The 14,477-nt window shown below is 36.9% G+C and overlaps 1 protein-coding gene across 1 annotated transcript in view; it reads left to right on the top strand.

Annotated features, from left to right (window-relative positions):
* Malrd1 (MAM and LDL receptor class A domain containing 1) overlaps positions 1-14,477 on the top strand; it is a 639,509-nt gene that overhangs the window by 79,378 nt on the left and 545,654 nt on the right. The window contains exons 7-9 of the mRNA XM_028764924.1: positions 2,333-2,499; positions 10,043-10,135; positions 13,342-13,549. Coding sequence (XP_028620757.1) covers positions 2,333-2,499; positions 10,043-10,135; positions 13,342-13,549 — 468 coding nt within the window. The remainder of the gene's footprint in view (positions 1-2,332; positions 2,500-10,042; positions 10,136-13,341; positions 13,550-14,477) is intronic.

Raw genomic sequence — 14,477 nt, 5'->3', positions numbered from 1 at the left:
ATCAATATTATTGACTCAAGAACGGTCCAAATTAGTTTTAAATATGTGAAAATAAATTGTCCATGTGTTTGTTTACTACAAAATCTATAGGTGTAGCTAATAAGAGTATAAATAACTATTCCTTCTGTGTGGCTTTAAAAAAACAGCATTTTAAATTATATACTTGAAACTGTCAAGATTTTTATGTGAAAACTAGAAAAGGATAACATAAAAGATGCTAAATCTGAGAGGAAAATAATACATTTTTGAGTAAAAAGAAAAATGCTCTGTGGCATTTAGAAGAAAATATTAGGCTAGCAAGATGGCTCCATCAGTCAAGTGCTTGCCTTTGGGCCCCAGGATCAATGCAAAAAAAAAAAAAAGCCAGGTATGGTGGCATGCTTGTAATTAAGCTGCTCAGGGGACTGAGAGAGGAAGTTCTTTGAGACCTTCTTCCTAGCAAGCCTTGCATAATTGACAAGACCTATGTCCTGTCTCAAAATAGATCCTGTCTCATAAAAGAAGGTGGACAGTGACTGAGGAAGATGATTAATATTGTCCTCTGACCTCCATCTGTGCACATATATGTACTCACACCATGAAGATACATACACACATGGGCACACACATATCCACACCTTAAATGTCAGGTGCAACGTGATTGTCATCATGGCTGCATGATACAGTTTGGGCTGCGGGAGCTCCATCAACCTGAATAATGCATCTCTGGATTTCTAGTATACAATTGGTGTTGCTGTTTCTTGTATGCTCGTCTATTTGGCCTTTTTCTATACCATATCCTTCCTCAAACACAACGTTGGTAAAAAATTTTCTGGGAAAGGGATTGAGGGCATTACTAAAGAAGGAAATGGCTTTAATGTCTATAGCAATAATAGTCACGGCCATTCAAACAGTCATCCCAGGCAAAATGGGACAAAGGGTTTTGGATGTGGAGGCGGACAGCCTTAGTTGTTCTTTGGGAAATCTTATACAACTCATGATGATTGAGTTGTACCAGGAAGTATTAGAATCAGGAAATGTTTTTGAGAAACATGAAGCTTTAGTAGTTAAAAGAATTGAAGACCCCAAGGGAAAGGAACACTGGTCTTGGGTCACTAAGGACAGGGATGTCCATAAAGAATACAAGGGACAAGATAGAGAAAGAAATAGCTGGGCAAAATGGATTAGTCAGCAATGGTGAGAGCCTCCACTAGGCGACATATCTAATAATAGAAAATTTGATCCAGAAATATTATCAGGGGAAACTGGAAGATCTATATATAATAAAAAGATGAAGGATGGATAGAAGGATTTGGACCTTGTGAGGAAGCTGTTGGGACTGACCTTCCTGGAAAGATTGGAACACACTGATTTGACCCACTCCCATTGGTAGCCTAAGGAAATAAGAGTGCACGTTCTAAGAGATAGAGTTTGAACTTATGAAGGGGCCCTGGGGAAGCTTCAAGAAAAATGAACATAGCATCAGGAAACGAGTGTGAAAAGCAATGTACAAATAGATATTTGGATGAGCGTCATAAAGAGATATTCTGCAAATTTAAGACATTAGAAATATGAATATTACTTTGACCTGTTTAGCTCCTTTCTGTGCTCAGGCTAATGCTGTAACCTCAAGTTTATGCCCAGATGACCTGTGATTCAGAGGTTTTTCAGGGAGTTAAAAGTTAATGTATAACTTTCTTTAGCAGACACTGACTTTGTGTGTGCATTGTGCTTTCTGGTGGCATAGTTATCTGGGGGTTTTCAGGAAAAATAATGAGCTTGAGAAAAATAATGAAAAGGCCTTTGATTATGTATTACTGTATAGCAAGAAAGTGTGTAACCAAACTCAGAGAGAGAAAGAGAGAGAGAGAGAGAGAGAGAGAGAGAGAGAGAGAGAGAGAAGAAAGAGAGAGAGATCAACTTCAAGCTGTCTCCAAGCACAGCTTCAGAACAGCAGTGAGTCACCTGTAAGCTTGCACCTGCATCCTTGCCTGAGACTCTGATTTCATGATGCTCCAATCCTCCCATTTATGAGAACCCCAAAAGGACTGAGGCTGGTTCTCAGCATAGTATACTAACTTAATGGTGTCAAATTTTTAATCCACATATTTCTTTTATAGAAATATTAAAATCCATTACTGAAATTTCCATTAAACATTAACTTGAGGAATCAGGAGTGAACTGACATGTGATATTAAAGCTTATCAGTAGTTGATACAATGAATTTTTACATTTCCTAGCCTTTAAAGAAAAATACTTTAAGCCTGGTTTTGAAAACTCCAAAAATTTTTTGTTAAAAAATTATCACCCACAATTTTTTTCCCTAAATTCCTTCTCTTATCTTTACATTTAGGTTACTTTGTATGGATGAGGGCCAGTCATGCATCTACTTCTGGACCCATAGAGAGCAGTGCATATTTAAACAGCTCTGTATGTCACTGCATGGGTGGCAACTGCCATCTTCAGTTCTATTACACCATGGAAAACAGTGTTTTGAGAGTAAGACTGTACAATGATAAGGTAAGAAAAAACAGTGTTGAATTAAAGTCCATTGAATACATGACATTTCTGACCTTATTCATTTGTCTTTCTAGTTCTCATTCATAGACTTCAGACATTCTGTTTATTTTTACTCATGTGTACGTGTGTGTCTGCTTGTATTCATGTGCACCACATGTGTACAATACCTTCAGAAGTCAGTGGAGGTGTTGGGTCCCCTGTAGCTGGAGTTAAATGGTCATCAACCCTTTTCCTTCTACATGATATTGGTAGCTAATCACAGGACTTCTGCAAGAGCATAAAGTTTTCTTTCTTTCTTCCTTTCTTCCTTTCTTTCTTTCTTTCTTTCTTTCTTTCTTTCTTTCTTTCTTTCTTTCTTTCTTTCTGTCTTCCTTTCTTTCTTTCTTTCTTTCTTTCTTTCTTTCTTTCTTTTCTTCTTTCTTTCTTTCTTTCTTTATTTATTTCTGTCTTTCTGTCTTTCTTTCTGTCTTTCTTTCTGTATTTCTTTCTTTCTTTTCTTTTTAGTCTACAATAGATGAACACTACTTCTACTAAAAATGAAGAAACACACATATGTGGGCACACTGAGAAATTCTTCTACAAGACAGAGGGAGCAATTCCTTGAGGGCTTGGGCGTGGTTTGTGGCCTTAAGAGGGTCTTCTTTCTCCAGTTTAGTGTTCATCCAATTAAACAAAGAAAGGGGAGCTGATAAGCCCACAACATTGGGTACAGAGGTTGAGCTCAAGATTTGAACTTATTTGACCAGTCTAGACTGGTCAGCTGCTGGAGGATGGGGTGGGGTTACAAGGAAAGAAAAGTTCTGCCAGGGCTTAGTCTCAAGTCATAAAGGTGAAAAAGTCAGAAAATGTGCCATCTCTCTTATCCAGCTGTGGCTTCTTTCCCTATTTGTCTGCCTTTCAGGGATCTGTGTAACTCCTAGTTCCATGGTCTGGTCTCAGTGGTTCATTTAATTGCTGTCATGCATTCTGGTGTGCAGGCTGCAATTTCCTCAAGCTGACAAAGAGGAAAATATGGGAGGGAGCAGGGAACGTTCCTCTAAGGAGGTTCTATCTCAGGAACAATGATAAAATTTAATAATGGTGAAGATCCAGAACATAAACTAGTCACTTAATGTGAGTGTGTGTCCTTAGAGTATGCTATGTGAGTTAGACGGTGTCAGTAGCAACACAAAATCTGAGACTGTTAGGGGTCTTTGGTTTTCTTGCATACTCTCTTTCTCTAATAATGGCAAGACTCTCTCCCAATAATTTTCTCAACTATATTCTCAATAGGATTTGTTGCAAGTACTCTGATTAATCATTGAACTATTTATACAGCACTAGATTTAGATATTCTTTTTTCTAGTCTTATTATACATTTTAATAAATTTTGAGAAATCAAATACTATCAACTTAAAAATACTTGTGACATATACATAAAAATTAGCAAAAGCTAATTTTTCAAAAGCTTAGCAATCATTTAAGACACAGGGGATCTAATAGAAATGCAATATTTGCGATTATACTTTGTTAACTTTGTGTTAGAGTTCTGATATAATCTATGTGAGATTTTATATCTACACATTAAAAACATAAGCATGATGAAAATAAATTCTTTGTTCTAATCAGTAAATACAGTTTTGAGGACTTATAATTACCGAGTAAACATAAATGAGTTAAATTAAGTTTGATTTGAATTAAACTGTGTTGAATCAAAATGCATGCTGCTATATAGAATGAACATTATGTTTATCCCAGTGCGTGAAACAAATTTGTAGCTTTCCAATCTAAAGGAATGTAATTAGCTACAACTCATATTTCCATGATATACTCTAAAAATCTCAATTGTTATGGAGAGCATACTTATTGATAGGAATAAAAAAATCACAGGGAACAATTACAATCATCTAAAAATAGGAAACATGTCAGAAAATCCAACATTGGAGAGTCAATACGATTATGTAAATGAGTTTCCTTTGTTTCAGGATGCTTTGGATAAACCCAGTTGAAATTTCCTCATAGTTTTAGCCTGACTCATGGATGAGAAAAGCATATTTGTCACATAGGCTTGTCTGGTGACACAGAAATGCTGTCAGCAGCATTTTATCCTGTTCTTTTCCCTTCTGAACTTTGATGTGTCAAGATAATTAATCCTGAAAGATAAGAATGCTTTTTAGAAGAATTTTTGAGGATGGAGGAGGAATCCATTTTTCTTAACCTTTGCCTTGCTTTTTGTACTGTTCTCATCATATCTGGTCTTTGTCCTTCTGTTTGCTCCTTGCAGAAATATTTTCAGAATTCTAAAACATTAAATTGTATAGGTGCTGTTACAATATATGGCAGAGTGTTTTTCTTTGTTACTGCGATAAGATGTTACTAGTATTCTTTTTAAAATATAATACTTTCATTAGTCCTTAGAGAAACTCATACACATACACACACACACACACATACACACACATACACACACATACACACACACACATACACACACATACACACACACACATACACACACACACATATACACACACATACACACACATACACACACACATATACACACACACATACACACACACATACACACACATACACACACACATACACACATACACACACACACACACACACACACACACACATCATATTCATCCAACTGCCACTCAGCCCATCTTTTTCTCCAAAACGACTTCATGTTTTTTTTTTTAAAGAGAGTGTATCACAGCAAATGCTTGATTGTCTAGCTCTTTTGTGTATATTTCTCTTCATATATGTTTTTTCATTATTTAAAACAATTTCTAACTCTAGCTCTTACAGTCATTCTCCACTGTCTTCCTTAATGTTCCATACGTCTTAGGTGTATGGTTTGCGTTGTAAATGTATTAATTGACGACAGGTACCACATGGCCATTTGATCTTTGCTTTTTGTACAATGTGGATTTTTGTAATGATCTCTTTCTATTGAAAAAAGAAGCCTCTTTGATGAGAGGTAAGATCTGCACCTTTATATGTATGTAAGGATATGTATTTAGGATACAGTTAGAGATTATACTGTTTAAGGACAACATGGGTACTTGGCTAAATTTATAGAGCCAGGCACGAGTTATGTCCTATTACAATAGCCTGAAGAACAGATAGGTGATTGTTGGTTACACCTAGGACATAAGTACCACTATTGCATCTTTTAGAATATCCTACCATTCTGGTCATTATGGTTCATTGGCATTATAGTTGGACATGACTATTGATGACTTTTCTCCATTGGCAGCTTACATGGTTCCTTCTTTAATGTGTCACTGAGACATATTTGCAGTAATAGTTGGTATCCAGTATTACTATATTTCTTCAATATATTTTAGTCAATTAAATTGCCTTTTTGGGAAATTGGCATAAATTAGCTTATTCTGTAACATTAGCAACTTTCCTTATACATGGAAAAAAACTATGCAAACAATACCTCATAATCCCCAAACCATTAGGTTTAATCTGTATGTGCTATTCCACCATTCAAGCTTCAGTAATGTTTCAGTTTTTCAATTTTTTTTTCCTTTGACCAGGGAATAGTGAAAACTTCTAGAATGGTCATATTAAGTTCATATTATGGCTACAAATGCTTTAAAACTATGGTCCCATTATATTGGATGGTAAATAATTTATTAATACTTATTGACACATCCAACGAGATGTTAGGTTAAAGTGGGTCTCGCATCTGCCCTGCCACAGGAGGGCTGCTCTGGCAGGTGAGACAGGGGAGTTTGACTGCACTCATCTCACACAGGCACTAGGTAGGTGTTTGGCTATGTGAAGCCTCGAGACCCACTGCAAGCGTGGGGAGACCAATCTGAGACCCCAGGGGCCACTGAAGCTACCTTAGAGCAGGGAGGGGGTTCCCCGGGCCTGTAGAGCAGCCTGGGACCATTTGGTTCTCAGGCTGTTGGACACCCAGGCACCTCTGCAAGCTGCTGAAGAGTTGAGCGCAAAGTGGGGGCCCATGGGCTGGACTGGCCCACTGCCGAAGGGGAAAGGGAGAGAGGGGAGGAGAAGCTTCAGCTTCTCATCCCACGGGGATGAGAGTTCTTGGCTTGTCGCTGAGGTCCCCTCCGTTGGCTTGGTCCCGGGTGACTGGTTTGGGTTGGTGGTCTTCTGCGGGAGATTAGACTGCGGCTCTGTAGGCAAAGGCCTGTTTTATTGTTCCCCAGGCGAATACCGATGAAAAGAAACAGTCCATAGTTTTAAGATGTTTATTGTCATGGCCGAAAGTAGACGAGAAACCGTACCTTCATACCCTCATTTATCAAGGTGGGCCTGAGGTTAAATACCTTTTGCAGGGAGGAGGGTCTGGAAAGGAAAGCTTAATTGGCTAAGCCCTTCTAGCCTTTAGGTATCTCATTAAAATGGAGATTTATCTTGAGGCTATGTGACCTGTGGTCATGGCTTCTACCTGTGGAGTGGCTAGTAGGAGCGTTGCCCTTATGTGACTGAAAGACACAAATCTATGGAGACGTCATGTCAGGAGTCTGGTGTCCAAGAGTGTGGCAAAATACCTACTATCCCTTGCAGGGGACGCTTCAAGGTCACTGGGGTTTCAAACCTAGCTCAACCAGAAATCAGTCTGTCTCAGACTACATTTAAGTCGTAAGTGATGCTTCATCCCACACTTAAGACTCTCAGTTCCCAGGGTCTAAACCACCAGCCTGGGAGCACTTAGGGAGGGATCCAGGGCTTCAGCTGAGTACGTAAGAGTGGAGGGCCCTGCTGGACATAGGTGGAAGAAGAGAACCTTGACCTCATGAAGGCTGGACACCCCAGAGGGTGGGAGTTTTGAGGGTGGGGAGGTCAGAGTTGGGGGGGTAGATAGAGGTTACATCCACAGAGAAGAAGGAGGAGGGGTGAGGGGATAGGGGGTTCCTGGGTGGGTGGGGGATGGGGTAAGGGGATAACATAGGAAATGTAAATAAAACATCCAATAAGAAATAAAGACTCTCAACTGTCTTTCAAATATGTCTTGATGCAAAAACCACTATTTATCTTCTTCAAACAAAGGAGTTCTTCATTCTGGGAATCCAGTTCCTGTTTACATTGTCTAGTTAGGTAGTTTCTAGAACTTCTTTCTCCATCTATAAAAATGATGGTCATAGCAACACATTCCTTCTCGAGATTTTTAGTGCTAATATGTTATAGTTAACGGAAAATGGACTTGTAACTTTTACATGATATTTTAAATTTCCACCATCAAATATTTTGCATCTAAATGTTGGATCAGAATGTAGTGTCTTACAAAGTGTTGATGTTCTTGTATGATACAGTTTTTAGGGATATAACAATTTCTATTGAGAGAACATACTTTTCAAGTTCCATTATTTTTTTGTAGTATATATTTTAAAGAAGTTTTAAAAGGCCAAATTTGAGGTGATATATCTGATTTATTCACTATGAGTGGGAAGGAGAAGCTAGCATCTCTGAGAAGAGTAGTAATGAATAGTATGGGGAAAAGGAATGTCATCTAAAGTGTAAATTAAAAATTCTAATAAAGTAATAAATAAAATTGGAAAGGAAAAAAAAGGTAAGTCATCATTTTGAACCTAATCTGGAATAGCAACCAGCTCTTAAAATTTTTGATCAGTCAATGTTTTAATGATTGGTTTATAAGATAACAAGAAATTAGGACATACTTGAGAACCCTTCCAAAAATGAGAGTTTCTTATTTTATTTATTTTATTTATTTATTTATTTATTTATTTATTATTTTTTAGTATTGACCTCTGTTCACTTATTTTTCTTTATAATTACTAGTGTTTTCAGACAGAAAAATTTCAATCACATTGATAATATACCATTAAGTTAGTGTATGGAAAAGCATACAAATTTTGAAAGAATTCTGCTCAATTTATTTTATAAAACTGAATTAATTTATCTTCAAATAGATGAAAATCAATTAGTCACTCTGTGGAAGGCAAATTGTTTTAAATTATTTTTTCTAAGATGATCATCGGAGGAATCAGTGGGTGTAATTCGCCGTACACTGTCACTAAAAGCATTTGTAGAAGTGTGCTCATGCTAAGTAAGTGAAGTTATGTGGAAATAATTAGTGAGGAAATTTGCCGTAGGTCTTAATTTCTTATAACTAAATCATTTTAGTGTGACATGCAAGCACTCAACTCTCACCACATAGTAAGTGTCTTTGTCCTGTGAAAATCTGAGGAATTAGTAAGAATGAAAAAGGACAAAAAAATATATTTTATTGTCTCTAAAAGATGTTCTTAAATATTTGAGGCTTGTGAATCTGGGGGAAACAGCAGAGGGTACACTGCTTTTTAAGAAAGTCTTGGACATGGATGAGATGTGTAAAACTGAGCATGGAGGGAGAAGCCTAAAGTCTGGGAGCACTTGCCTCCTATCATAAGATTTAAGAAGTAGATGTTAACTGTTTTTTGATTTTGTTTTTGATTTTTCATTTCATACTGGAAGCAAACAAGGCTGGCAGAGCTCAGCCTAAGCCAATTCTGTCAGCCCCATATCTGCACTAGAGGATTTCATGAAAAATTATGGTTCCCTATATCATGAACAATCTGGTTTATTTTCTGCAGAGAAACATCGAAATATCTTGAATTCTTGCTAATATCTGAAGCAGCATAGAATTAACTCAACGTATGGAAGCATGGTCCTAGTTCACAGTGATCAGTATTATTAGCTCTGATATGCAGCATAGGATAGACTTTGTCTCAAGATCTTAGGTCAAAACACATAGTAATAATTTGCTTCTCGTTGCTAAAATAAATGATCATTATAACAGTCTAAGGGCAGATGGTTTTTAGACAAAATTGGCAGGTGTCAAATATATGAATATAAACTTCAGACAATAATGGCATTGTGTAGGAATTAGAATCAATTCTCTCATAAGTAAAAAAACAAGATGGTTCTGCATATGCATCTATGTATTTTATTGAGCCTTTTGTGAGGTTTCACAGTATTGTTGCACAATGTAATCAGAGCAGGTTTAAGTTAGCAATTCTACCAGTTGTTTTTTTTGAAGTTTTATTTCAAAAAATGCAATTGCTTATTTTCTCTTAGCAAAGGAAAAAAAGGAAGATATGTATTGGATGTGGTGAGTGTCTTCTGTGTGCATATATGAAAATTTCATACCAAGTCCTGATATTGTGTGCAATTAACATGAGTTAATAAGTTGAAATGTTTACACAGAGCCAATTTTGGATCAAAAGTTTTGTAGGTGGGTAGGTTTGTTGAACTGCAATATCTCCAATAGGGATTCTGTCTGGCTACTGGAGGTGGTCTCTACAGGGTCCATATTCCTACTGTTGGGCATTTTGGTGAAAGTCAAGCATATTGTTTATAGTTTTTATCCTACAGATATGATTACTTCTTTATTTTTTTCCTACAAAAGTATTTTTTACCTCATTATTACCTACAGCACTTTTCATTTCTTATGAGTTAATAGCATAAAGATACCTAAATCTCACCAAAGCATAGTTAGGGAAGCATGAATGTAAACAGAAGAGTAGAATTCTGGAAATTAGTAACATATTTCTATTTCAAATCAAAGGAAGAGAAAAGGACTTGGACATTCAATACATCAAATTACAGCACATGGGTGAAAGCAGATGTGTTAATACCAGAAGACCTGAAGACATTTAAGGTATAAAAGCAAATAAAATTTTGTTAGAACTTAAATGTTTACTTTGTTAATAGATAACTTATCATTCATTGCTAAATTTAATTTAGAAAAGGACTTGTATCTTTGGAGATAGATTTTATTTTTATTACGTTTGGTCCTTAACAGGGCAAGTTTTCTGTGAGCAGAGGAAATGCTAAGAGGGACCACTCTTGCTTAAGCCTTTTCCATTCTGTATCTACTCTTGCATTGTGCTTTCTAGCTCCCAGCATTGCCCCAGGCACACAATTTCCACCATGATGCAGGTAGATAGTAAACTACTATCTATACCATAATACACCTGAAATATATAGAAGGGTTCAAAGATGATCTCTTTATCAAACTGATGCGATTCTGTGTTGTATGTAATCTATAGGCTCATGTTAAGAGTGTGAGTCTAAAAGATTGGCTGTATGCGTGATGAACAAATCCAGCTTTGTTTTATGGTCTTACTGTATTTATACACCTCTCCTCAAGCGAGGTTGAATAACCATGTAGACCTTTACAACTGCATATGCTCTGAGTCTAGAAGCTTTGAAGAATAGTATTTTTTATATCAGTCTTAGATGTTGAGGTTTACATTACACTCTTTTGGGTTAACATCTTGATACTAGTGTAACATTTTATAAGTTGATATTTACAGCTTCTGGAGGGCATACTCAGTAAGTTTATTTTTTCTACACAGCAGAATTGGTCTTTGGATTTGGCAGAAAGATAAAATAAAGCAAAATTTAAAGACAATGTATTTTGGAGTTTAAATTTCTATGTGCATAGCAGATGAAACTAAAATATGAATTTGAAATAGTATTTGGAGATCAAAGTTTAAACTCATTAATTTTGAAGGCTGAAATGAATCGTCTGATCTCTTGGTGCTCTGAAAAGACACAGCTGTTGGCCCAATAATGTATGTACACATGCACTATTGATTATGGATGAATGACGTAACTGTGTGAATACTTTTTCCATCATATGGGATTTGAAATGAGTATTATATTCTGAAGCAAAACCTAAAATATATTTGCCATCTGATATTTGATCAAAAATAGTTTTTTAATATTTATTTATTTATTTATTTACACTCCAGATTTTATTTTGCCCCCCCATCTACTTTTCTGACTGTTCCACATTCCATGCCTCCAACCACACCCTTGTCTCCATGAGGCTGTTCCCAGCCCCCACCCTCCACCCCATCTGAACTCTAAACTCCCTGGAGCCTCCAGTCTATTGAGGGTTAGGTGCATCATCTCTCATTGAACACAGACCTGGCAGTCCTCTGCTGTATATGTGTTGGGGGTCTCATATCAGCTGGTGTATGCTGCCTTTTAGGCGGTCCAGTGTTTCAGAGATCTTGAGGGGTCGAGATTAATCGAGACTGCTGGTCCTCCTACAGGGTTGCCCTCCTCAGTTTATTTTAGCCTTTCCCTAATTCAACCACAGGGGTCAGCAGCTTTTGTGCATTGTTTGGGTGCAAATATCTGCATCTGAAATAAGAAATGTGTATCTTTTTTTTTGGTTTTGCAAATATAAACATATATGCAGAAAACCTAAATTGGGTGAGGCTGAATTGGGTCTATCTGTATTACTTTTATTTTCATAGATCTTTTATATAAAGTTCAGTAATGTTCTATTGAAATAGTAGTAGAGATTCTCTAGAGTAATAGAGAAATTCTCTTTTGTTGTGTGACTTTTCCTGGGAAGAAAAACCTACTTTTTCCTAGAAGGAACCTGTACCAATGACAGGAGAGACCGGTAAAGATTTCATCAAAGTAAACTTGACAGATTAATTGGACTGATTTAGAAGAATGTGGAGGGGAAGGGCTGGAGAGATGGCTCAGTGGGTAATAGCACTGGCTGTTCTTCTAGAGGTCCTGAGTTTAATTTCCAGAAACCACATGGTGGCTTACAACCAATTGTAATGGGACCTGATGCCCTCTTCTGGTGTATCTGAAGAGAGATGGTATATTCACATGCATAAAATAAATAAGTAATTATTTTTAAAGAAAAGAATGTGGAGGAAAGCTGACTCACAGGAGTAAGGATATCTCAAATGCAGCCAGCCTGCATACCCCAAAGCCAAGCCAGGGTAGGTGAGAGCACACGAAATCTTGAATGTGAGAGTGGTCTCCAGGACTGGCAGGCCGAATAGCTCTCACAGGCCACTCTGCCAGTAAGAGTCTCTTCACCCTGGCAGCTGGTCACTGATTTTATAATCTCATGAAAAGAGGGTTTTATAATCTTGTGGATCTTGTGTTGGCTCTCACAGACTTGTGAGGTTTACTTCCTGAGTCTTTGAAGCCTCTTTCTTTCATCCAAAAGAGAATTCTACAGTTCCAAAGACCTTGCTGCATAGCCTGTGTCAATACCTGTAAGCACACTGAGCACTTGAAGCAGAGCTAATGTGACTCGGAAATTGGATTCTCATCTGATTTCAATCCACTTAAATTACTCATGAGTAGCTAGTGGCTACTGAATTGGACAGAGGGAAATTGGTTGCCATTCAGTGAGCTGTTTGTGCTACATCCTCTTGCAGTTCATTAACCATTGTTCTTGGTAGAACATTGGGGACTCCTTAATGCATTGGCTTCATTCTGCTATCAGCTGGCAATGAAAGAAGGAGCCACTTACTTACATTGTGTATCTCCAAAGAAGCCAGGAGATCAATTAAACAAAATGAGATTTGTCCCTTTAATTAGTGATTAGAGATACATTGCTTTTAGAAAACTCTTTTCTGTGGGTATAATTTTTTAGTGCTCATTCTTTTCAAATCTTTAATTCTAAATTATGCATCTTGTCCTTTCCTGATATTTCCCTATAAGTTTGAATGCATTAATTTTAGTAGTTTTATAAAACAGATACAGTTAGAGCTCTATAGAGTTAATAATGTTTTCTGCTGGAAAATAAAGGAAAGTGGACTCTAAAGATGATACTTGAATAACAGGTTTGCAGTAAAAGTTGTATGGGCATATGCATGGTTTCATGGATCTTTGTTTCTACTTGATTGGCTTCTCAGAAACCTTCATGGACTCAATGTGCTTATCAACCTTAGAAATGTAGATCAGATTTGTCAAACAGTGACTTTGTTATTAGTTGCATTTGCCTATATTTAAGAGTGTTTTTCTCAATGATCCTTCTTCAATTTTCCCCCTTTTTGTATTTTATGAGTATAAATTCATCATATTTTTTTCATAAAGGTTGTTTTTGAAGGCACAGTTTTGAGTGAGAAAAGTTTTATTGGGATTGATCAGCTATTAGTCTACAACTGTGGGCAGACCCACTCCCAGCAGCTTTGTTCTGTAAATGAATACATTCATTCCAGTGGGCAGTGTCTTACCCACTCTTCAGTCTGCAACTCTGGAATGGACCACTCCAATGGTATTGATGAAGACTCTGAGGCTTGTGGTAAGTCAACTCCTACTGGAATTGTTTATCTATTTTCATTCATGACTGTGGGACTTTAGGGTCTTAGGCAACCTTGGGGGACATCTAAATTTCTTTGAGCTAACATGAAAGTGTGTTCTCACTCTGAAACTCTTATTGGAATATCCCTTTGATGACTTCTCTGTGAATTTAATTCTTGTTGTTCGCTGCTAAAATTACTACACACTCTGCTTTGTTCTTCAAGTGAATTGTTATTATTGATGTTATGTGTGTGCTTGTATTGTTTGTGAATATGTGGGTGTATAGATGTGCATGTATGCACACATTATACATTAAAGAAGAAAAAGACTGTGAGAAAAATCGTGGTAACTTTCTTCATTCATATATTCTAGAATGGTTACACAAAGTTAAATATGTTGTTTTCCCCTATAAGTAATTATCTTGGAAACTGATGAGGGAGAATAAGAAGGACACAGGGTGTCACTGATTACCCTCCCCAGCCATGGTGACTGTAGAAGCCACCTCCAACCATCTGTCATCTTCAGGAAGGCCACACTTGGGCAACACCTTCCCTCCAGGCCTTTTATGAAGTATTTCTGACAGGAGAGATCCTGCAATGATTGAAACCTCATCATACTTCAATGCAAATGGAATTTACATTAGAAACCACATGACAGTTCTCATATTAGGTTGCTTAGCAACTAAGATCCCATGAACTAAATTCATGAGATGTTTTTAGAAATCGTGAGTTCTAAACCAATAAATGAATCTCTTTTCTGTATCACAAATAAGGGGCTTTTAAAAACATATTAAATTTTGAAATTTATTTTTCTGTAATGTTTTATACTCATGAGATATTTGGTTATGTAGGGGGAAATATTGCAATAAGAGAAATGCCACACTGTAATGCAAAAATCTTTGCACAGCATGCTTTTCTTGGTGTTCTAGT

This window comes from Grammomys surdaster, unplaced genomic scaffold (assembly GCF_004785775.1).
Source record: "Grammomys surdaster isolate TR1022 unplaced genomic scaffold, NIH_TR_1.0 146, whole genome shotgun sequence".
Lineage (NCBI taxonomy): Eukaryota > Metazoa > Chordata > Mammalia > Rodentia > Muridae > Grammomys > Grammomys surdaster.
The sequence above is the reverse complement of the archived record's forward strand: the minus strand, read 5'-3'. Positions and strand labels throughout refer to the sequence as shown.